The 25,147-nt window shown below is 36.6% G+C and overlaps 3 protein-coding genes across 4 annotated transcripts; 2 read left to right on the top strand and 1 right to left on the bottom strand.

Annotated features, from left to right (window-relative positions):
- The first annotated feature begins 4,448 nt into the window (after window positions 1-4,448).
- Window positions 4,449-15,753, top strand: LOC131163044 (protein RER1B-like). 2 transcript variants are annotated; one of them, XM_058119744.1, is made up of 4 exons: window positions 4,449-4,665; window positions 5,305-5,674; window positions 15,138-15,318; window positions 15,432-15,753. In XM_058119744.1, exons 2-4 carry the CDS (start codon window positions 5,325-5,327, stop codon window positions 15,483-15,485), a joined length of 585 nt encoding a protein of 194 aa, XP_057975727.1. In that variant the 5' UTR covers window positions 4,449-4,665; window positions 5,305-5,324; the 3' UTR covers window positions 15,486-15,753. The 2 variants fall into 2 exon arrangements, with proteins under 2 accessions (XP_057975727.1, XP_057975728.1); XM_058119745.1 differs by having other exon boundaries at window positions 5,275-5,674.
- An 85-nt stretch (window positions 15,754-15,838) lies between these two features.
- On the top strand, window positions 15,839-17,581 carry LOC131163045 (uncharacterized). The gene is made up of 2 exons (XM_058119746.1): window positions 15,839-16,805; window positions 16,935-17,581. The coding sequence occupies exons 1-2, from the start codon at window positions 16,694-16,696 to the stop codon at window positions 17,189-17,191; spliced, it is 369 nt and encodes a 122-aa protein (XP_057975729.1). The 5' UTR covers window positions 15,839-16,693; the 3' UTR covers window positions 17,192-17,581.
- Window positions 17,582-19,983: 2,402 nt separating this feature from the next.
- LOC131163042 (phenylcoumaran benzylic ether reductase Betv6) lies at window positions 19,984-23,238 on the bottom strand. Its single transcript, XM_058119743.1, has 5 exons — window positions 22,860-23,238; window positions 22,503-22,637; window positions 21,219-21,456; window positions 20,509-20,712; window positions 19,984-20,364 (listed from the first exon to the last, which is right to left on the bottom strand). The coding sequence occupies exons 1-5, from the start codon at window positions 23,097-23,099 to the stop codon at window positions 20,198-20,200; spliced, it is 984 nt and encodes a 327-aa protein (XP_057975726.1). The 5' UTR covers window positions 23,100-23,238; the 3' UTR covers window positions 19,984-20,197.
- Between the last annotated feature and the right edge of the window lie 1,909 nt (window positions 23,239-25,147).

The raw sequence follows: 25,147 nt of genomic DNA, 5'->3' as shown, positions 1-25,147 counted from the left end.
GCGGGAAAAGCCCCGTTGATCTAGTGCTGGTTGTTTGCCCTCTTTGAAGGGTAAGTTTTAGTAGTGACAGTTGGATTTTGTGGAAAATGTCCCTAGATCTTGTTTTTGGGATGTGTATACTGAAATACAGTGGTTATAGTGACTTTGGTATTTATGGTATTGTGATGGATGTTTTGGTATTTATGATAATGTGATTGTATGTTTCCTGCTGCTTAGGCTTCCGTTATGTGTTCTGATGTATCCCTGGTACCCAAGGGTCCAAGTGGATTATGATCTGTTGAGTTGAGATTTGTGATATTGTATTTATTGTAAAAAAAAAATGTGAAAATTAAGTAGGTCATTACACTCAAGGCAGAGAAGGAGACTTATCGCTCACAGTCTCCTTGGAGCCACTATCCAAGTTGTTATTCTTGGGCTCCATTCTGAAAATAGAATAGGAATCAGTTAGAATCCCTATGTCATATACAGTTTACGTAATCATTGACATCTAATCATGTTAACTACCCATCTCACGGGTCCAGGTCTATCCTATCACCCCAACACGAAATCATCAATGGTTTGTCGTGATTTTACTGAAATCGTCATTCCAGGAAAAACATAGAACACCGTCACTGTCTAACAACAAAACAACCATCGACCTACTCTACCCATTTCCTACATCCTATACTCTGGTATGTACACGTAGCTACGCCTAACCAAGTCTACAAAACCTAGCAACCTGGTTAGCTCTGATACTAAGTTGTCACGCCCCGAACTCGACAATGGGACCTAGGGTGTGATGTAGTAACCTAACCTATACCTGTATTATACAAAACACCAATGATACTATAATGAATGAGGGTTCGACCCAGTGGGGTTCCCGTACACCTTATACACATTCACATACATGACATATACGCAGTGAAAAAGTTCATTCTATGCATACATAGTACCATACCAGATTCTATACAGATAGAGTCTAAGCTCCATTATACAAAACATAACCCAGGGTGCTAACAAATACCCAAATCGACAACCCTATTAAAGTTCAAGTACTTACACTAGTACTCAATACAGTAAACTGACCACCACGCTCCCAACACAAGGACGCTAATTCCGGTTACTTGAAGGACCTGAAAACATGTACGTACGATAGGGGTTGCGACACTTCTCAATAAGGAAGAATCAGGTTATATCGGTGTGTGGCATATGAGTGCTATCATGACATATAAAAATATACACAGTTCATTTCCAATATTTTCACAAAACAGTTCTAGTATAGTTCTCAACACCCACACACATATGATCAAGTAACTCGGTGTCGTCACACCCTTCGGCACGAAGCCGGCTTGCATTACACTGCATCCCCGGCACATGGCGTAGCCTCAGGCCCCTATGGCATCGTACTGGTACAACTGGTGTATCCACACCCTTCCATGATCAGCCGATAAGAGGCGATATTTCACCTCCTCGGATATAGAGCCGGACACTTTTGCCACTAGCAGGTGGTATTTCACACCCTCGGATATAGAGTCAGACACTCTTTCACAACCTTGAACAATTCAGAACTCACGTTCCTATATCTCATTTCAGCAAATCACAACTCAATGGATTTATATAACAGTTCATTCCACACTCATTTGGTAATCTCAAAAATCATGATTTTCAATATACAGTTTAAACAAGTCAAGGCCCGACCATCTCCATATCACAATATATAACACAATATATCCACGGTTTTCCAACAAAACTGAAGATGCAACCTAACGCCCCCTTTTTCCTAAAACTGTAACATGAAAATCTCGTAATTTCTACCCGTTAGATTTCCCCAAATAAGTAGCCAAAACATACACAGGATCGTGAACCATAGTTCTACCGAATTTGATTTCGAAAATAACCGATATAAACAGAATCCCCTCACCTTTCCCCGAAAATCCAACCCAAACTCTACGACTCCTAAATAGCGAACCGAGTTCCTAAAACCTATAAGCCACAATACAATAATTATTTACAATCTTACTCCCTACAGTTCTACTGAAACGAAAATGAAATTCGACCCTATCTCGATTTTTGGGTCAAACCCGATGACCTCAAAACGAAGATTCGTTCCACAAAACACGTAGAGATTTCTTCCTTAATCCTCGCAGTAATGCTGGTTTGTCGATTTTAACAACGAACGGTGAAGAAATCTAGAGAGAGAGAGAGAGAGAGAGAGAGAGAGAGAGAGAGAGAGAGAGAGAGAGAAAACCTTGATAACTTAGCTTCTAAGCAACAAAATGGATATTTATAGCACCTTTAACTCGGCCAACTTCGTCGACGAGCCAGCGAAGGAAGTTCGTCGACATAGTGGTGGTCTCGTTGACGAGCCTAAGATTTTCGGATATTCCAAAACCTCTCAGCTTCTCTTCGTCAACGATCCTCTGAATTTCGTTGCCGAACAATAGAAGGACTTTCTTCGATGAAGCCTGCTCAATTTACTGTTTTACCATTTTCTTATTTATTTATTCCATATCTCACGGATCGGGTTCTTGCACCCATTATGAGGCCCAAAAATGTTCATTTGATGAGTATTGCTCATGAGGTAATAAGAGATGAACATTTTTCAATTAAAAATACTCCATCTAATAAGCATCGCTTATGAAACTCTAAAATGTCTATTTGATGATCATCACTCATAAAACAATAAGAGACAAGCATTGTTCAAAAAAAAAATAGCCCATTTGATGAGTCCCCCTCAAGAGACACATAAGAAACAAGCACTACTCAGCATAGCGTTGACAAATCTAATGCGCACTACTCATGAGACCCAAAAATGTCAATATGGTGGTTTAAATCAAATCTTGTGATAGTAAGAGAACTTGTAGTAAGTGTAGTATACTCTTAAGTCAAAAAGGTAACTCTAAGACTTAAGAATAGGGGGCATCTGATATAGCGTAAAAGAGACCTCGACATTAACTTATATAAGAGCAAAAAATATAAAGATATCAAGGTACCAATAAAAAGGAGGTAAAGTCTATTAATTAAAGTAAAAGGTTATCACACCAGTCTTTACTCCCTAATAATACATCTGATATGTAACTCATGCAATTAAAAAGGACCCCATAAGAAAGGTACAACATCTCATCAAATGAGTATCGGTCATGAGGAAATAAGAGACGGGCTTTGCTCGGTAAAAAATTAGCTCATTTAATGAGCACCACTTATGAGGCAAAAAAAAAAAAAAAAATCCTTTTGATGAGCATTGCTAATGAGACAACAATAAACAAACATTACTTGACAAAGTATTAACCTATCTGATGAACGTTGCTCAGGAGGCTCAAAATGCTAATTTAATGAGCACTGCTTATGAGAGAATAAGAAATGGACATTGTTTTGGTAAAGTATCTATCCATATGACAGCAACACTCATAAGACCCAAAAATGTCTATTTGATGAACACTGTTCATGAGGTAACAATAAATGGACATTGCTTGATAAAGTATTTATTCATCAAATGATCACTGCTCACAAGGCTTAAAAATGTCTATTTGATGAGCACTGCTCATGAGGCAGTAAAAGACGAGCACTGTTCGGCAAAATATAAGCTCATTTGATGAGCACCACTTATAAAGCAACAAAAAATGAGCACTATTCAACATGGTATTGGCCCATCTGATGAGCATTACTCATGAGACCAAAAAATGTCAATTTGATGGTTTAAATCGAATCTTGTGATAATAAGAGGACTTGTAATAAGTGCAATATACTCTAAAGCCAAAAAGGTAACCTTAAGACTTGAGAATAAGGGGACAATTGATATAATTTAAAAAAGACCCCGACATGAAACTCGATATTAACTTATGCAAGAACAAAAAAGGAAAAGACATCAAGTGATCAATGTAAAAAAGGTAATGTTTATTAATTAAAGTAAGAGGTTATCACATCATTCTTTACTCCCTGATAATATATCTGAAATGTAATCTTTATAATTGAAAAGGATCTCCTAAGGAAGGTAAAACATATGATTCACTCCTTTACTATTGCAATCGTATAATCCTTCCAAATTCCCCAACACAGGCATCATAGCAATTCATCGAAATACAATCCGGATCCTCCAAGTCGTTTTTCTTTCATTATTGACAGGTAATCAAAGTCGTAATTAATCCAAATTTTTCTGGACAAATCTTGACAACAATAACTATATATAATTTTAATTTTGTGTATGAGAAAGGAATTTGACAATTTCATTTTCAGTTCTAATGATCTCTAATTTTGATTCTGAGCTAATTTTGACGATGAGCCAAATGCTACCAAAGATAAATTTGCATATTATATCTTCTCAGGCATGGAAAAAGATATCCTGCTATTTTATAAATTTTAACTAAAAATAAAATATTTACTTATTGACTAATTGGACTATTCACAAATAGGCTCATTGCGCGCGCGAGGAATAGTCATGAAAAATAAATAAATAGAATTTCAATATGGCCGTGGGAAGGGCAACATTGTCTACGGGGACAAAAATGTTACTGGATATAATAAGCCCAAATTGCATTAAACCGCAGCGTCGTCCGCTTGCTCTCCAAAAAGTCAGATAAAAGCAGCAGATCCCTCCGACTTGCAGATCTCTCCTTCCCATCTCTTCCTCTCTCCCCATCTGATCTCTGCTGCTGAATACTGAAACCTTCAACTCACGCGTTCTTGGAGGTGAGCTTCTGCTTCTGCTCTGCCCAGTCATCTTCATTTCTTAGCGCTGCTATTTTTTGAAACTTGGTTTTGAACGCATATATGCTCGAGAAACCCTAGTTATCATACTTCCTTGTTTTCCTCGAATAATTTCCTCGATTTCAAAGTCGGTGTATTTTGCTTTCCTCGTGATCGCGGATTTTGTTGCTGTTTTTGTGCTTTCCTGGAAAATTTTCGCTAGGGTTAGATTTAAGGCATCGATGGATGCGTCATTTGTGCATGTGTGTGTATTTTTAAATTTTAAGAGAATTTCACACTGATCGATGTTGATCTGCGTTTTTCTCCATCATTTTACGTGCTTTTATTCAAGCTCAATTCAATTGTTTAGCTACTGAGAAATAGCAAAGATTAGAAACTAAAATGGGCGAGAGAACGAAATCATTTCTTTTGAAACCGTTCCGTTCTATTGCTTGTTTGTTTTATTTTATTTGTAGAAACGAAGGGATAGAAAGCGTGGGATCTGATTTCATTAGTTTACTTGTTCATTCATCCATTTATTATTTTTTGTTTAATCAGCAACCAAACAGAAGCTAACTTTTTTTTTTTGCAACCATGACTTGTTTAATTTAGCGTGCACGGTCATTTCATTTGGGTCTGCAGTTAAATTAAAGCTTAGGTCCATGGAAGGAGGTGGGGGCGATGCTGCTTCTGCAGTGGCGCCGCTGGCCAAGTGGAGAAATGATTTCTCAAGGGCATTTCAGTACTATTTGGATAGGTCCACCCCTCATCCAGTTCACAGGTGGCTTGGCACTTTCGCAGCTGCAGCTGTTTACTTCTTGCGTGTTTATTATGTTCAAGGGTTTTACATTGTATCATATGGCCTAGGAATCTATATCTTGAATTTGTTGATTGGTTTCTTGTCACCAAAGATAGATCCAGAGCTTGAAGCCTTAGACGGTGCCTCATTGCCAACTAAAGGCTCAGATGAATTTAAGCCCTTTATTCGTCGCCTTCCTGAGTTCAAATTCTGGTAATCAAGCTAATTTTACGCAATATTGTTGCAAACTTTTGCATAAGAATGGTAAAATTAAATGTTTGTTTGTTTGTTTGCTTGTTTGCTTTTACTTTTTTGATAACTTCCTTTCTTTCATGAATATGACTCTGCAGTCTTTTTAATTTCCCTTTGATGCATCTGAATTTTTATCTGTCAATTGTCAGCTTGGTTGTTTGAGTTGTGTGAGGCATGGAGTACAATAATTGTAAGAAAGCACAAGGGCCGACAAGGCTGGATGTATGGTATTAATTGCAGACATATTGTTAGCATATGGATGTTTACAATTTAATTTTCCTGTCAGTTTTCTGTGATATTTTTCCTGGCATTCTGTTTGGGCTTGAACAGCTGAGATTGCCTACAATTTGCCATTCTACCTATCTCAAGATGCTGCTAGCTGGTATCTCTATTAATATGCTATCTCCTCTTGTTACATAGTATATATAACAAATTGTTTTTTTCTTCTTCCTTTTCTGAGCTACGGAAAAAAATTGTTCCTCTTAGCATTGACTAGGAAAAGAGTAGATATTTGTTGCACAAAATGTAAAAAACATGACACAAATAGAATAAGCGTACACTCAATTTTACATGTAGAACCACAAAGTTGATTGTTCTTAAGACACTCTTTTGGGATGCCTAAGTAGGTCTCTTCAGTTTGAAACACTGTATGTTTCTCATTGCTCAGACCTTTAACATAGCCATTCTACTTGATGAGATACGTTTGAGTCATTTTACTTGACTAGATACTTTTTGAGGCTATAGCTTAGCAAATGCTAGGTAAGTATGCGGTTTGAGCATGATGGTGCCGTTCAGGCAGTCCAGCAGAGTTTCTACACCCCTACAATACATTTATTATGAGCTTGAAGAAATATATTGTTGTACTGGTTTTCCTAGTTGTTGTAGGATTTGATTATGAGTGAAATGTTTGGAATGGCTGATTCATAACTGCATAAACTAGCCTGAGTGGTAATTCAGGAAGTCTGTTGATCATGTCCTTTTGCCATTTACTGGGTACTAAGGGGGTGCCATTCATATTCAAGAACTGAAAAATAATTAGAACTCAAAAAAACTGTAGCGAAAAATCAACAGTAGGACTGATATTTTCTGTGTTCCAGAAAAAATATGTGCATAAAAAGAGAATATTTCCATTTCTGTATGTTCCCTGCAGTGTGGATCCTGAAGGGTTGGAATAGGTCAGTGAAGTCAGTCTAGGAAGTGGTGCCTATATGCTTGTTTTGGTGCATTGAGATAAAGGAACTGGAGAGTTTTTGAAGGTATATATGACATTTAAAATCTTGGAAGTTGGAAGCCTGTGATTAATTTTTGACTAAATGTAAATGTTTGGGAAAGGTCTTTTTGTTGGAGGAATGATGATCTCCCTTGAGATGGAAATCGACACTTAGATCATTTTAGCATATTGAAGCAATTATGGTTAACACAAAACAATGGTGGCACCCATTTTTGACACATGTAGAAAATTTCCAAGTGCTCACTTCATAGAGGAAAAAGTCCAAATGGGATAAATTTGAATGGATTGTAATGGTCTGGGACTCTGGTGTATGCACTCTCTTGGTATGCTGCCTTCCAAAATGTCTTGGGAGGTTTACTATGCTAGTGTGATTTTGCTTCCCTTTGTCGCAATATGTTTTATTTGGAGTTGGCTCTTTGTATTCATGGGAACTCATTAACTGGTTATTTTCAAGAATATATCTGCCCTATCCCCTCTCATTAAATGAAGGAAAAAATTGGGAAAAAAAAAGGAAGAAGCCAAACATTTGCTGTTCTGCCTAGTACATAATCCTGCCCACGCATGTAGTCAATACCTAAGCTAATCTCCTCTTTGATCATGAGATATCTTCTGCGACATTATGAGATAATAAGGATTTGATAGCCCTCCAATTGTCGGAGGATATTGCCTACATTGCACAGAGTGGTGGTAGAAGATTCTTGTATGTGGCTGACCCCTCCAATTGTCGGAGGATATTGCCTACATTGCACAGAGTGGTGGTAGAAGATTCTTGTATGTGGCTGACCCCACATAGTATTTAAGGCTTGATGGTGGTTGTTGTTGTTTGTTCTTTTCTGTCTGCATGCTCTGCTGTTTAATATGGTTTAGGATGGCCATCATTGCTCGGTGATTGTGTGGATTTAAATTGACTTAGTTTTGTCCTAGGAGATGAAGTAAAAGACCATCTTTGCTATCTTGTCTATATGCATCGATCCCCTATGTTGCGACCTCATGACATCCATTGTGTTTCTATCCCTTGACATTCTCCCCCTATCATTTTTTCAACATACTCTTCGATTTGGAATTTAGGAAGTCTTCAATCTTATACATGTAGCGTTGTAGGCCTTTGATCTTCTCATAATTGATTTTTTCCTCTCTCAATCTCATCCATTTGACTAGATTCTTGATGTTGTTGATTTGATATACCAACAACCCACTACTTCCTTGTAATGAGTGGTCTTAGAGCTTTTTGTTGGTTGGTTGAGATCTTCTGCATCTACATGATTAAACACAACACTAAGCTCGCTCGAGAATTAGTCAAGTATTAAACACAAAGTAAGAAAGCATTGAGATAATCAAAAACCCTTTTCGGGGGGCATTCAGACTTTTTTCCCCTTTGAAACGCTCATCAAACTTAACAAAATAGGCCTTTATTTACTAGAGAGAGGAACCCATAACACTCCCAAGGTGTCCTTGTGTCTTGTTTTGTGCTTTTGTGGTTGTCACATTCTTACCCTATGTTTGGGAGAGGCCTTGGATTTGGATTTGGATTTGTGTGGATTTGCATTGAATTTTGTCCAAATCTACCCTAATCCAAATCCATGGCCCGAAATCCATGCTTCTAAGCGCAGCGTTAAGGTTTTTTTGAGTTGTTTACTGTGTGTTATTGTGCCTTCCCAGTTCTTCCAGGCAGTTTTTAGTGCCCAATTAATGTTTGATCGATTTTTAGTTTTTTAGGGAATGCCGGTTTTGTGAGCCTTCTTGGCACTTCTAGGACGTCTTGAGTTTTTAAAGGCCTGTTTGGTTAAGTTTTCAAATACAAAGAAAATGCTTTTGTTTAGTCATTTTTACCAAAAAATAAGATTTCATGATGTAGCCTAGAAAATACCCCCCTTTTAGAATCTTATAAAATGATGTTTAAAAAGCCTGTTTCCTGTCTTGAGTTTTTAAAGGCCTGTTTGGTTAAGTTTTCAAATACAAAGAAAATGCGTTTGTTTAGTCATTTTTACCAAAAAATAAAATTTCATGATGTATCCTAGAAAATACCCCCCTTTTAGAATCTTATAAAATGACGTTTCCTGCAAAGTCGGATACAATCTAAAACTCTCAACCTTTTTTCATCCTACTTCACCACCTCCCACGATTGCTAACCACCACCATGCATTGCCCTCCATTGTTGCCAACCACCACTATGCACCATCGCCTATTATTAGTGACCACCATTGGTTGCCGTTGGCCACCATGTTGCTAACTGCCAACCACCACACTACACTTATCCTTGATAATGCCAAACACATTCTCAATGTTCGTTTTTAGAAACCAAACTCAAATTAATTGTACAAACTCATTTTTAATACAAAATATGTATAATATACAACTTAGTGTTTTCATTTTCAAAAACAAAGTTTTGGATACAAGTTTTTGGATTTTATCTAGGGGTCTTGAACTTTCAAACGTTTAGTCAAAATTCTTTTGTCAAAATACCTGCCCTTGTTGTGGCACCTTTGGAGTGTTTGGATGTATGTTTAGGGTTTTGTGTGTCTTCTCCAGAATAATATGGTTAAAATTGTTTTCCCCCTAAAATTTTGATGTTTTTCTTGAATTTTAGAATATTGTTGAATTCTTATTGTAACTTCTAATTTTAAAATATTTTCCCCTATTCTTTTAATTTAGTTTACGTTTCATTTATTATTTAATATTTTTATTTAATTTAAAAATTTGTATATATTTGTTTTAATGTTTTCTTTCTCTTTTTCTTTGTTTTGTGTATTTATTTATTCATTATATATTTCAAAATTATATTTTCAAAGGATGTTTAAAACTCTTTATAAAACAAAGTATGAAAAATAAAACCAAGTGCCAAAAAGCATCAAAAGAACCCCCGGGGCAGGGGGTGTTCCAGGCTCACTCTTATTGGCTTTGGTGGCTTGGTGCAACTATTGTTTTTTAGTAGCCATTATAGGGGCTTGTAGTGGAGGTTTTTGTGCGTTGGGTTTGGGTTTGTGGGAGGATTTGTAGAAGTGATTTGGAAGGGGTTTGGGTGTGCATCAAGGTTGGGTTGGAGGTGACAAGGTGGTTAGAGGTGAGCGGTTGGGCGTCAGGTGGTGTGGCAGTTGTAGCAGTGCAAGTAGAGTACTTGCACCACCCAATTAATGAAATTTGTCTACAACTGTGGAGATGGGGTACTCATTTGAAACAATCACCTTTATGGAGTTGAATATGCGATATTTGACACAACTACAAACTTCATCTTCCCCCCCCCCCCCCACAGAATAATACAAATGCATCAAAAGGAGCTTTGAGTGTCTTATAAATCTTGCTTCAAGTTGCTTGTATTCTAGGAGCGCAACTAATTAGGGGCTTGAGTAGATGTAAAGAATTCACTTTTATGGCCGACCTTGCATCGAGGTGGTAATACCCTAGGAGTTAATTCATTGAAGTGGTGCATATCCTTTACTTTAGTTGGACATGCTCCCATCTCTTTCTCCTTTTGCCTGGGAGTGGGGCTACAAATGAAAGTTCACTTCAACCCTTTTCATTTATTGTAGTCACACCTATAGGCACTTCCCAAATTTTGCCCCTTAGTATTTGATGCAATTGGTTGCCAACAATGGGATTGCTAGAGAAACATTGAGAAATAACACAATGTTAAAATCATCTAGTGGCACCAATGAAGCTCATGATCTGAGGCCCCTCCGACGGAGCCCATGTCCTAAAGTAAGGCCCCTCACCTTTTAAGCAACCCCCATTACGTGTGAGGCCTTATTCATTGCCTTTAACTTCCTTAAATCCTCATTGACCTATGATATCAACTGTTGAGCTTCCATATTTGCTATAAAGTTGTGAGTTGTGTGGACATAGATTTTTTTCTATCCTTCCTATTCAACAATAGTTTTAAATATTGGTGCCTGAAGACCATTATGTAAAGATTTATGTAGCTTCCGAGATCGTTACAGAGCTTTATCTTAGAGGTGCTCCAATTCACAACTGTAATGACTTCTATGAGATGTTATAGTTTCAGACTAATTGTGAAGGACTAAAATAGTTTTTTTTTTTTATTGTATTTTTTCTTCACCAAAGCTTGGAAATTTTATTAAATTTTTTTATTTTAGATAATAATTTTTTTTGGGTTTATATTCCTTGACATAAAGTATGCATTTTTTTAAAGACTAGCATTCAAATAAACCAATCTTTTCTCTACATATTTTTGTATTCAAAGCTTTTTCAATTTTATTTTTTTTTGTTTTTCTTGCACCTAATTTGGAGATAAAAATATGTTTTATTGCTATGTATCACGGACCCCCAAGTTAATCTCAATTAAGGGTCTGTGCGGCACTCGTCAATGCTCTCCCTCGACAGAGTCAGCCAACAACTAACCGTTCCATCCTACATTCGTGAGCACCAGAGAGGTTTTAAAAGCCTTCGTAATCATGAAATATTAGTTCCAACAATATTGAATCATGAAGGCAAGCGACATTCATACTCAATGACAAGTGAAACTGTTTGTTTTATTCAATCAATAAGACAACCACACAAGACATCATCCAAGTAATTCAACACCAAGTATAAAAATCCCTAGCGAGGACAGGCGAAGACATCTCTCCTCCCCATTTAACCGAGATCACATTGCCAAGCCCTAACACTATGCCTTTTTGTTCTTGTTTGACATATAAAAATATTTTCTATTGCTCTACATTTTTGTTCTATCTTATTAAATGGCATTCTATATTTTATATTTCTTATATTTATGATTTGTTAGTTAAAAAGTAGAAAATGCATTCTTTTTGCCAATAGAAACTAAAACAATTAAGATGAGATCTTATACTTGTAGTATATGTTATATTTAAATGAATCAAAATTTACTAAAAAATCATTTAAAGCATTTTTTATGCAGGATTTTAGGATCAAAACATGTGTGAATCTACATGTTTATAACAAGTTTGCGAAATCAAAAAATGAATTCATGGACACGGTGTCCGTTACCCATTTAAGCGGAATGTTACCCTTGTATTCAACACCAAATCAATGTATATTGTTGCTTGGGGGTTCCCAAAAATCGTAGAGCTTCAACACCAAATCAGTATACATTGTGTTTTTTTAGTTTGGTATTTAAAGCCTTAAATGATTTTTTGTGAGGGTATTTTGTTATGTGATAAGATCCATCACAAAGGAAGCAAAAAATGGCATGCCTACTCCTTGAGGGCCTTATCTTGAAGCCTTTTGAGTCTTTATTCCCCCACTCATAAGTTTACTCATATTATTTGGCCTTGTTTCATTGGCGGTACTTGGTAGGGGTTGGATCTTTTAACTTTAAAGAAAATATTGAATAATCTAGTTTTTCAACAAGAAGAAGAAGAGTAGCAGAGGGGTCTTGAACAATGTGTTCTTAATTCATGCTAGGGTCACATCTTGAGCTTTCTAATAAAATTGAATGTTGATTCCTTAGTCATCCTTAAAATTTTTAGCATTAATGTCAAGAATTTTTGTAATTTGTTGTAGATCAAACGTGAAATACTTAACTATTTCAAAGAGGAAATTATCTAACTCTTGGCATCTTGGGCACTTATGAGCTTGTGGTTTTGGTGATTATTGTGATGGGTCGATATACATTGTTGGCCCATAATTTAACAACTTAAGATTTTAGGTAAGTGGTTGCTTAACATGGTATTAGAGCCATGGTTGGGGGGTCTTGGGTGTTAGTCTTATTTCTCGTGTTTATTGCAAGTTTGTTAAGAAGTTATTGCTTTCCTGATAATGGGTGTTATTCAGTGCTTGTTTCTCTCTCTCCATGTGCAATTGGGCTGCATGTGTGGGGGAAGTGTTAACTCTTAATCAACATCGTTGACAACCTAACAGTTTAAGCTTTTAGGTAAAGTGGTTGATAAACAATTACAATAGCCCTGTCTCAACTGGGTTTGCTCAACTTGCTATTTGTTTGTATGACCACATTCAATTTAGCTTTTGACTTTTGCATTTGACTTTGGAGTTGGGCTATTGTGTCCCCTACCCCACCAGTGTCATTTTTTTTGAAGTTTTTGGATTCTTTGACATTATTTGCAAGCAAATAAAAATTTTTGGAAAGCTTTTGTTGGGCCTCAAGCTCCATTGGCTATCTCTTAAGGGACGTTTCTATAGGCATCATTATTTTTAGCTCACTTATTTTTGCCTCAAAAGGTATCCACTCATTCATTACTCACATAGAAGCCTCAAACTCTGTTCCCCTCTTCTCCATGGATTTAAGTTGGGTTATAAATGTCTTTTGAAGGGCCCTTTTTAGACATCGTCATGCTTCGTGCCCCCTTTGGCGTTCCCATAAGTGGCCTCAAGGTTCTATCTTGGGGGTTGGGAAGCTGGTCTAGAGTTTGGCGACTCTTGCAGTGCTTCAATGTGTTGCATTATCACTCATGATACCATGCTCCGATTCCAATAGTTTTGTCTTCAGTTGTTTGAGCTCATGCAGTTGTTATTATAAACTCCTCCAAACATGTAAAAATTCATAATACAATGAAACACATAGTAAACATCTCCTTAGTGTACACATATGAAAAGTTCTACTCGTATCATTCATAGAACCAGGCAACAATACATCTATATTATGATGTGAATCTAGCGAATTACATATTTGGATCCTACCAATACATATTTAGCCTCTACTAAGAAGCATCAACATTGGCACTAGACACAACAAGAACGTACATAAAGGAAAATCAAATTTAAAAAAAAAACTAGAATTATGACGTGGGAGGGATGCATCAATCAATCAATTATTTAATTTTTAATTAAATAAAAAAATATTTAGGCATATTTTATACTAGCACCGCCCTTTTGGATGTAGTGTGTATTAAATCTTATTTTTTTCCTATAAAAATATATACCCCATCCACATTATACAAATAAAGTTTTACTCGTTTGCTCATAGTTTGATATTTACACATTTATAATTTCACATGGATGTGCGTGTGCACACACGCATACACAAGTCTTGGTTCATAGAAGATGTGTCGGTGCTAGATAGGTGTGAGCTTTGATGTTCAAGGAAGTGTCAGTGTTGGATGTGTGTTGGACATTGACAAACAAGGGGTCTTAAAATGTTGGTGCTTTCTAGATCCCTTATGTTGCTACCCCTTGATACATACATTTTTAACCCTTCTCGCTTTCTTTGGGGGTTATAGCCTCATCTATCACAAAAATGGAGAGATTGCACATCATGACTTTAAAAGTGTTGCTATGATTGGCAGAGTGTTGGGGCAACTCTTGATAAGCTAGAAGATTTTCCTCAACATGTTCTATGCATTTTTCACATTGCAATGCTCTGCGTGGAAATTCAACCAATCTTGTCTTTGCATGTGCTTTTGTGGAAATGTTTTTCAAATTCGCACCAACAATGTAATCATTTTGTCTTTTTGAGCAACATTTTTCCTACTTTCTGCATGAATCATTGTAGTTTCTTGATATTTTAGTTACTTATTTGGCAGAGTAATTAATAGTTACACTCATTTAGATTCTTGAATATTCTTGCCTTTTGATATTCAAACGGTGATGGTGGGTCCCTAGTGCCTGTTCTTACATCTCCATACCTTGTTATTAGGTCATGACACCATTGGTGATGGTGGCGGTGAGTGTTAGCCCCCCCTCCCTTTAATCCTTTTCCTCCCTTTTGCTTTTGTAAGACGTCGTGTTTTCTTAAGCTTACAGCACAATTTTGCAACTGAGGCATTTGGGTCTGGGATCTAATTTTCAACTCTATTATGAATTTTAATACAATCAATACTTGGAGCTTGCATGGTTAATGGAATTGTAAATGAATTGAATTATTTTCTTTTATATATATGACCTTAATTATGTTTTTTACTTTAATGTAATCAAAGCATTTTCTGGATGGTGTAGAATGGTGAATTATAAGGTTTAGACTCCATATTGATTATGATAAGGTTCCCTTGTGTCATTCACTTGGTGCCCCAAATTATATGGGAGAATTTATTTTGTTTTCCTTTTTGTTTGTGCAGGCACATATATGTGCTTGCGAAGGCTAATAAATAAAGCCTTCCTTCCATGTTCTGGTTTCATTTTTTCATTATTAGGGGCTTCCTGTGCAGCCTTTTTTAGTGAGACTCATTTCTGTAACTGATGTCCTGTTTTTGTGCCCCTCTTGATTATCTGTCTGCATTCGCAAGGTTCATAAGCAAGTTTTCTCCTTTTGTTTTGTGGGTGCAGGTATTCCATTACAAAGGCATTCTGCGTGGCGTTTGTAATGACCTTCTTCTCTGTATTTGATGTCCCTGTTTTCTGGCCCATCCTACTTTGCTATTGGATTGTTCTGTTTGTCCTCACAATGAAGCGCCAAATCATGCACATGATTAAATACAAATATGTCCCATTCAGCTTTGGAAAGCAGGTGAGAGAACTATTTTAAATACATCTCTTCTTCTGTTTGCCCTTGCAGTTGAAGGTCATTATATTTTTGTCATTGTTGAAAACTCTATTGACTGCTGCTGTGGTTTTTGTCAGAAATATACTGGGAAGAAGCCTGCTGCCAGTAGCAGTGGCTTGATGAGGGACTGAAGCTCGGATATCTCCCTATGTAGGAGCAGCAGATGGCAGAAATGCAACCTGCGTGCTTTTGGAATTCTTTGATTTGATGAAACATATATTTCATGCTAAACATGTGTGCAAAGTTCATGTAATTTGCAATCTAATGTAATTTGTAACGACTTTGGATTCTCATGTTTTCTGAATTAGCAGCTAGTTTTTTCTTTCTGCTGTATACTCGAAGAAATGGTGTATCTCAGTTCAGTTGTGCAATGAGCCACGCATTTTTCTTTCGTTGATAGCACAGTGGTTTCTTTTAGCCTTCATTTGGATATAGAGAGGACGACATAAAATATATTCATTCTGCCTGTTAAAACAAGGGTTGCAAAGCCAGACGATTTGATTTTTTATTTTTATTTTTATTTTTCCTCGTTGGTGTCTTTGCTTTTCATTGGATCAAGCTTGCTTGGTTCCAGTCCTTTGCCTGGCCCGGTGCATTTACAGGGTATTCTTTTTTAGCTCACATGCAATATGGTGTAAGCCTGTTTTGAGGCAACGTTCAAATTCATAAACCACAGGCACTAACCATTATTTAAGATACTAAGCCAGGAAGTCCATACTGCCACCAGTTCTTAGTCCATGCATGCATTTAGGTAATTGTCAATTAGTAGTTTGGGGGAGTGGGTGGGGAACACATAGTAGATGTTGACACCTGGTTCCACGAGAGCCCGTTTGATCAACCACCAGCTTGTGCAGGATGGCTCTCTCTCTCTCTCTCTCTCTCTCTCCCGGACTGTCAAGCCAGCCCCGGCCCCCAATGATTGGGGCCGTACTTTTACTCCAATTTAAAAGCTCAATTATCATTTGCAATTTGCAAGTAGAAGGGAAGGCGTATGATTAAGCTCATAATCTCCATTTGGTACAACAACTCCCCAACCACTGAACAACATGGATCACATATGCTTGTTTTATTGAATACCCGACTCTGCTTGCTTATGCGAAGGCTTAAAATAGTCTTAGATCAGGTAGTGGTATAAGTATTGCATCTATCGGTATCTTTGTTAATACCCAAAAAACGTGGCCAGCTAATTAAAGGCCAGTTTTAATGTGTTGAAGCCTTACGATTGTCCCGCTCAGCCTGCTTCTCTTCTCCCTTCTCTCTTCTCCCTCCTCAATTCTTGCATTACAAATCCTCTCTCATTCTCTCTCCAACTGGGTCATTCTCTCTTTCTTATTTCCAAATGAGTGGCAGAGCTTTCGTTTTGATTTTCTTCTTCTGGGCTGTCCTAACAGTCATCACCCCAACGCTCATTCTCTGGTCCGAATCTGCCAAACCCAGCTCTGTTCTTGATGGTAAGAGAAAATGGGCAGTCTTCAATTCGGGTGGAAATTTCTTTTCCGTAACTGGGTTTCCCTTTGCTTTTCTTTCTTGGTTTTCCTAATGGATTTTTTTTTTCTTTTCCGTTTTCCTGTGTTTGGCAGGCAAGAAAAATGAAGGAGCCACGGCCAGGAAAATGATGGGATATTTTGAGAAGCTTACAAAGATAAGTCCAATAGCTCCTGAGCAGGCACAGCCGCCGGCACAGGCACCGGGACCGGGACCTGTACCGGCGCCGGTACCAGCGCCGGCACCAGCGCCAGCAGTGGAACCTTCTTCTGGAATTAAAAGGCTATTCGGACGGAGTTCTCGTACAAAGAATGATAAGAGTAGTATCAATATCAATATGATGGGAGCTTGATAGAGGCTATATTGGTTTTTGAATCAGAATCTTTCCTGATTCAGACCAACCCTTTTGAGGTAACTGGTTCCTTCCACTGAATTCGGACCCATATGATCATCATTCAAGAAGATCGAGCGGATTAAAAAAAAAGAAAGAAGAAAATGTACAGAGGTTGGGCATTTATAATTGTATATATGTACACCTGTGCATACATTAAAAGAATTGCATTTATTTTACTGTAAAGACGGAAAGGAATACAGTATCGATGGAAGCAAGTTTTCCTAGTTGAATCACTGTGCATTCTGAAAGGTCGAGGCCAGTTTTATATTCTTTTTACTGAGAAAAAAAAAGAAGAATAAATTATATCAATAAAAGAGTTTACGGCAGAGTTGGGGGCATTGGAGATTCCATTTGCGTAGAAGTGTTTACAGCTGAGTTGTGTTTGGAGTTGCATTTGTTTGGGGTTGACCCAGATTGGATTTTGCAATTGATGCGTTTCGGCTGATTACTATGTTCTACTTCTTGTTTTTTATTGTTATTCTTACAAGAAGTGAGAATTGGAATCCTTCACTTAAATACTATATATTATCTCAAATAAAAAATTATAGTTTCCAAACTCTAATAACTTAATCAGGAAAATTTGAGTTTACCACATAGCTCCAGAGCTAGTGTGGCTAATGTTAAAAGTTTAGAAGTCACATATGTATCCAATCCTCTCGGTCATAAGAGCGCTAACGAAGTCCTAGCTCCGTCCTGAAAAGCTGGTAGCCGCTATCGAAGCTATGAGTTCGGGAGCGTTAAGTTCTCTATATAGGTGAAAGGACAGGACCGACCACTACCACTAAGAGAAAAAGTCTTAAAACTAACCCCCCCACACAACTCCAGACACAATTTTTTTTTTTTTACTATTCCCCCTTCTCTTTTGTCATCCTCCTCTCTTCCTAGCTGGGGGTGAATTTCATGTCTATTGCTTGTACTCACAACGGGATTACTTGCTAAACGTCAATGCAATCGACCATTATCTCCTCATCTTCCTAGTTTATTTTGTCATTTTCTAATCGGCATAATTGAGGGAAGATGGAATCCAAACGAGGGATTTTTATAAGGTATTCCTTAGAAGCAAGGTCTTGGGAGGATTGGGCTCCATAGTTTATATATATATATATATATATATATATATAGAAGGTTTGGTTGGGCGACATAATGCAAGAGACAAAGTTGCACCATCATTGAAACAGGGCAACGGCTAACCACATTCTGCTCAACAATTTCAAATGCTTTGTCATTTCTATGATGGGATCAGAGTTGAAGCTGGGGCTAAAAATCCTGTGTCTGAGGGTAAGCATCGTTGGGTTGGATTAGTTCAGTTTTAAAAATTGTTGGTTTAATTACTGCTCTAAAATTTGACAAATCAGTCTTTTAATTGGATTGTAGTTTGGAAATAGTAAAAAATTACTCAAAAAATAAGCTGTGGAGTTAAACAGCAATTTTTTCTTTTTAATTGAACTTGTTTCAATTTATAAGAAATTAATATCTAGTTTGCATTGCACCAATAGTCAAGGAAGAAGGGAAGAAGAGTTTACTAGTTATTGGCTACAGTCGTACTATGCAATAGGGCTGGTGATGACATTGGTTCATGTGATAGCACTTGACTGGGTTTGGTATGTGGAGTCCACACTATAAAATCCAAGCAAGGGCTATTGTGTGGGCCTATGTCGGGGCTCGTGCTATTCAATATTTTTTTTCATTGGTTAAGCTGATTGGAGTAATTGCAAATTAGATGCTACCAAATCAACTCTCAACTAACTTGAACTTCGAGGAGATATTTGAAAGCAAATCGAGAACATCCTAACAAGTGTTGGTGTTAGGCAAAGAAGAGTTGATTGATCTAGTGGTAGTTAGCTTTATATGAGAGCATAGAGAGAAAAATATAATAAATTTTTTTTCAAGCCACAAAATCCTTTATCCAAAGCAATAGAGTGACTCTACCTATTTGATTTAGTCTGAAATCTGTGATTTAACAATTTTAAGCACACCAAATTATTTAATACTTGCATAGGTATTAGAGGGCAGAGGGTGTTGAAGAATAGATAGTTTTTTAACCCCAGGTAGAGTTTCCCTAGAGGGAATCTAGAAAATCTTGATCAATGTCAATGGAGAGTTGCTAATAAGGAACAAACAAGTTGAACATGCTGCGGGGTTGGAGTCCCCACTGGAGGGAAATAAAAAATAAAAATAAAAATATTAACCTTTTCTGAAGTTTGGTAAAAAGGATAGAAGATTTCAAAAATTTCTTAAACTTTTTATAAGATTTCATAAATATCAGACCTCTCTTGGCATTTGATTTTTAAGGTAGTTATGTTTTTTAAAAAAATTATTTTTTTAGGAAATATAAAGGAAATTTTGTGATTTTTTAAAGAAACTCAAGAATTCTAAACATCAAAGAAGGTGTTTGAAAATTTTAAGATTTTAGAAGAAGTCAATGTCTTCTTACAAACCCCCCTTGTAAAAAAATGATGGGTGGTTGGGTAACAATGGTGGAATTGTGGAAAAGCAGCACCCTACTGGTAAACTCCAAGAATGCATGTGTTTTTTTTTTACACTACTCTTGCTTATTACGAAGGAAAACCCCATTCATCACTTGAAATTTTCGCACAAAATCCTGCGATTTATTGTACATAGCTATAACCTTCTCCTAAGACTAAAAAAGCAAGTTAATTTTGAAAGCCAGCATTTGAAAACTTAAACTGCTTGTGTTCCCTGTGGAGCAAAGGGTTAGGACACACAGAAGACTGCTGCACGCAGCTAGATTTCTGTCAAAGCGTAAAATGCATTTAATTTCACCATCCATCAGGAAAATAATACATGCAGCAAATAGAGAAGAAAGAAGGAAGAGAGAAAAATTGAGTCTCTTGATGTCGTATCACCAATTAAGGAACCCAATTGCCCAAACACTAAACCGATCACAACCTCAAATACCAGCCTCTTGATTTATTCATTTCTACAAGAAGATGTCTGAAACTCTCAAACAAACTGATTGAGGTATTCATCCACAGTCGTGTATTTAACATCCGGATAAAGCTCAGAAGCCTCCACTCCGAACGACGGCTTGATCTCAAAGTTGGTTTGGTCTCCCTTCACAAACACTGAGTGGTTGATTGCTAGCACAACATTGATTGGAATTGGGGCCTCTGCAAAAGAAGGGAAAACATTTTGGCAAAATTAACCAAACCAACATAGATGAAAAAACATCTTGGATAACTTAACTGCTCTGCTAAAACTAGTCTTGATGATTAATGGCATGCAAAGTCGATTATGCTTTTGGCTCAACTGACCTTGGATATCCTTAAGGACCTGCTCCTCTGGAACATAGATCTTCTCGAGGGTTTTGCCAATTTTCTTCTCCCACAAGGCAACAAGTTCATTGAATGAGTAAATGTTGTTGGGGGGCTTGATGTAAAGGATCTTGTTCAATGTCCTAGGGTCATCCACAGCCCTGATTGTGTAGGTTCCAATGTCGTCCTCTTTGTTAAAAATTGCTGCATACAAAATGGACGCGCAAAGTCAGATGTTTGTGCATGAAAGGAACATTCTACCATCCACCACATTAGTGTTAGGTTAGGTGGCCAATATATGCATTGGGGAGACTTGAGGACAAAAAAGATTCTATTTTTGAAATTGCAGTACGGGATCCACATTTTCTCCTGTTTTGTGGTATGAAAAAATAAAATGTTAGGTGAACCAAACCCTTCTTTTAATTTTTTAAAATTTTTAGTCGGTCATTTCCTTTCTGTGGAAATATTATACCCTGTATAGATTTTCAATTTGGATAAACAATAACACATAATTGTACCAAGTTAATTCACACAAATTCAAATCTGTCTTATTTCTAAACATGTTATAAAATGTGTTGGATTCAACTAGTCTCACAGATTGGGTTCTACAAGCTAGTGGGCATCCAGAATGCATATGAACAACAAAAGCTCATAATTTCACCAGAATTAAGTAATTCTCAATCATGAAGTTTGTATGTTAATTTGCATACCCTTGGGGTTGCCATCTCCTAAGATGATGACTTTGTCCCTGGGTGGAGCGCTGACTGCAGGCTGTGCCAATGTGGGGAGGAAATAGCCAGCAAAGTAGTTGGAAGACACGATGGTGTGAGGAATCCCTTCTGCTTCGATGGTCCTGCGGATCTGGACCTTGATTGCAAATGCAGATTTTGCTGGCTCAACAGCATGCACCCGATCGACATCGTTCCCGAATTCCGAAGGAAAGAATCTCTATATGGATTAAAGAGACATAAATGCACAGAAATATTAGGAAATCAGTTGTGCGGTACATTTAGATACATATCAACAGGCAGGACATCAACAAAAAAATAAAGTTGTGAAAAATTGGTGGCTCTTAACTGATGTTTTATACAAGGGAAAAAATATACAATTACATCGTCTGCGTAGCCTACCGTGGAGCATAAATATTGCAGCATGGTGATTTATCATTATTATTTACTAATGGAATGCCCATTACGGCAAATATACCCTTTCAGTTGGAAAAAAACACAAAATGCTTCAGAATTGAGACTTGCTCACAAAAATGCAACACTTAGCGCACAAAAATTCCACAGCATATTGGGATTTGGAAAGGATATGATATGACTTCTTAATTGAGCAAAAGAGAAATACTTGTAAAGAATGATTCCTCTGCACAAGATTTGGAACCCACATATCATGATCTTGAATTCACACAAGTCAGAGGAGTATTTTGATATGAGTCAGGATCTTGCATGACTTCAAATATTAATATAAATATCATGAGATTATTGTAAAATTTTTAATTCTACTACTTTATTTGGTAATGTGTATACATCAGGTCTACTGTCTTAAATTATCGAAATAAGAGTGATTTGAAACCACAATTCATAATGCTAATATGGTACTCAAAAGACCACTAAAAATTTTCTTTTAAATCTAAAATGAAACAACATCCCTTATAAGTATTTATATTTATCTTAATGCAATATATTTACTATTAAAATATAACACGTATTGAGCAAGACTCACAAAGGAGACATTATTACCCTGATTTGAATTGAAACGCCACCCTTTATTTCTCAACATAATATTTATTTTAGTGCCAGGGAACAATTTGTGGATGAATGACCAAAGATATTTAAAAAGCTTATACTCTTCAGTTGCCAGCATAAAGTTTTCAAGTGGTGGAAAAATGTCGATTCGTCAAGCTTCCCGTCAATGAAAAAGGAGCAATCATAGAATATACCTATTTTGTACAATTGTTGTAACAAAAAATCAAAAAATTAGGCAACAACCTTAACATTTCCAGCTTCTTTAATGGCAGCGATGATCTTTGTTTGATCTGCCAATTGCATGTGTCCCACCGTCGATATCACCACATCCACCTGCTTGATCGCCTTTACCAAGCTCTCATGATCGTAAAGATCTCCCTGTCCAAATTCATAGGAAAAAAAAACACTCTCAATATCCAACCGATCGATTATCGAAAACCTAAACAAGAATATTGTGATTAAGACAACGACCTTTTTGTAAATTTAATCAAAATTCAATACGAAATCATATTGCATTTACTCGGTAATATAGAAGATGCATTTCTGCTATGTGTTTGCGCAACTATAAAGTATAAATACTAAATAATATTATGCGCGTACATAGAGCAAGGTGACGCCTGAGTTCTTAAAGCTCTCGACGAGTTTTCCCTTGACAGGATCGGATACGGTGGCCTCCCTGACCAGAGCAAAAGTGGGATGACCGGACTTCGCGCTTGCTTGGATGATGAATTTTCCGATGTATCCGGTGCCGCCGATGATCAGAATCTTGCTTTTCTCGGCCATTGATAATTTCGCGACGTGGGGTGAGCTGAGAGCGTCGAAGTACACGTTTCGCGACATGAACAAGCGAGGAGCACCATTTATGAAGGAAAGAGAGAATATGAGATTACCAAAATAACCTTGAAACTTTACAAAATTACAATATGAACTGTGTCGTCGTCGTTACCGAAACGCTCGGCGCTCTTCTGACCAGAGGTAGAAGGTTCCGAAAGGGTAATACAATGTCCTTACTGACTTTGGCGCTGCTGTGGAAAGTCATAAATGCCCTTACAGTGTTGGAAAATTCCGTGTGCTAATTAGTGCCAAGAGTGTCAAAAGGCCGGGGTTGGTGAGGGGTGATATCGCCAAAAAAAAAAAGAAAAAGGAAAAATCCTATGGTATCCTTCCTTTTTCAAAAATAGAGGCACCGTGGTCGTTAAAATATTATTGGCACTTTATATTAATTTTTAAATATTTTAAATAATAATTTTTGAACTCTTAATTTTATTTTTATGTTTAATTTTTTTATAAGTAAATGACAAAAGAAGGACGAGAAAATAAAATTATTATTTTATTATGTAAAAAATTTGACTGATGCTATTTTTATTTTTTGAAGTTATCTTTCAATGAAAATCCTTTAATATTATCGCTATTAGAGAAATATAATTCTTGAGCCATGTTTGAGTTGAAACTTTAATTACGTGCTATGAATAAAATCATAATTTTTACCTGATAAATTAAATTTATTTTATTTAAATTATCATATTATTTTATTCTTATTTCATTCCTTTATGTGAATCAAACATCATGTTGACCTAATTAAGTATTTTTATGAGGTGTTCAAATATTATTTTTCTTTTTAGATTACTTTTGTGCCCATATTGTTGTTGTGTAGTGGAGAGCCACTCTTTTAATTCACTCAAAGCCAACTTTATCATGCTTTTATAATAGAAGATGAAATGCCATGAAAGCTAGCTAGTTGTTTTGGTTTGTGATTTTTTTTTAAAAAAAAAAAATATTTGTTTTAATGATAGTGTCATGTGTTTGAAAATTTTTTTTATTGATTTGGATGCAAATAATTGCTCTTGATGAGATATTTTATTCAAGCTCAATTAGTGGGCTAATTAAGTAAAGCTTTAGGTTATGTTTGACCGTTGTAGTATCTATATTTAAGAATATAATGGCTACAATATAGAAATTAAATATCTTATAGAAGAAATCATGTAAAATATATTATAAAGGGTATTTTCAATCCTTTTGCGAGGGTAGGGGAGGGTTGCCACACTATATGCAACCTTACCTCTTCTTTTATGTAAAAAGACTATTTCTTTAAATTCGAATCCGTTACCAACCAATTGTTAGGAATCTAGGAATAATAATCACACACACAAGCAAAATAAATACATAAAATAAGAATACCGAATTTACGTGGTTCGATCTAATCTGACTTATGTTCACGGAACACACCGAATATACTATAACCTGGGAGAAAAACAAAAAGGAGGAGACACACTCTCAACTCAACTCTTCCCACACTTTTCTCTCTCTCGCCTTCAGCACTCTCACACTCCTCGTTCACTCACTTCACTTGCATACTTCACACAACACAAATGTTCTTATTTATAGACACATAAGATAGATATAGAAGGAAATGAGTTATTACATTCTAATGGGATAATGAGCATGTGGTATTTAACGAATTATTTTAGAACGTGATAATTGTGTTTTTGATCGAATATATTTGGCTTATCATTCTCCTCCGCTGCAGCTCGTCCTCTTTAAGGTGTTTCCATTTTCTCCGTTTTCATTTCAACTTAACAATCTCTCAATTGGAGACGAAGATACTATCTCAACCAGTATATAGATAATGATGTGCTCAAATTTTTCTTCAAGCATGAAGACTAATTGAAGTTGAGCACAACTTTAATTTCTCTGCAGTCACCACCTTTGTCAACATATCTAACGGATTCTTGCTACCTTGAATTTTTTCTAGTGTCAATACTCCATCCTCTAACAAAGATCTAATGAAATGATAATGTAATCCAACGTGTTTAGTTATGGAATGAAATGTAGAGCTCTTTGTTAGATGTATTGAACTCTAACTATCTCTGTGTAAAACATTTCTCTCC

The sequence above is a fragment of the Malania oleifera genome, chromosome 8 (genome assembly GCF_029873635.1).
Source record: "Malania oleifera isolate guangnan ecotype guangnan chromosome 8, ASM2987363v1, whole genome shotgun sequence".
Lineage (NCBI taxonomy): Eukaryota > Viridiplantae > Streptophyta > Magnoliopsida > Santalales > Ximeniaceae > Malania > Malania oleifera.
The sequence above is the reverse complement of the archived record's forward strand: the minus strand, read 5'-3'. Positions and strand labels throughout refer to the sequence as shown.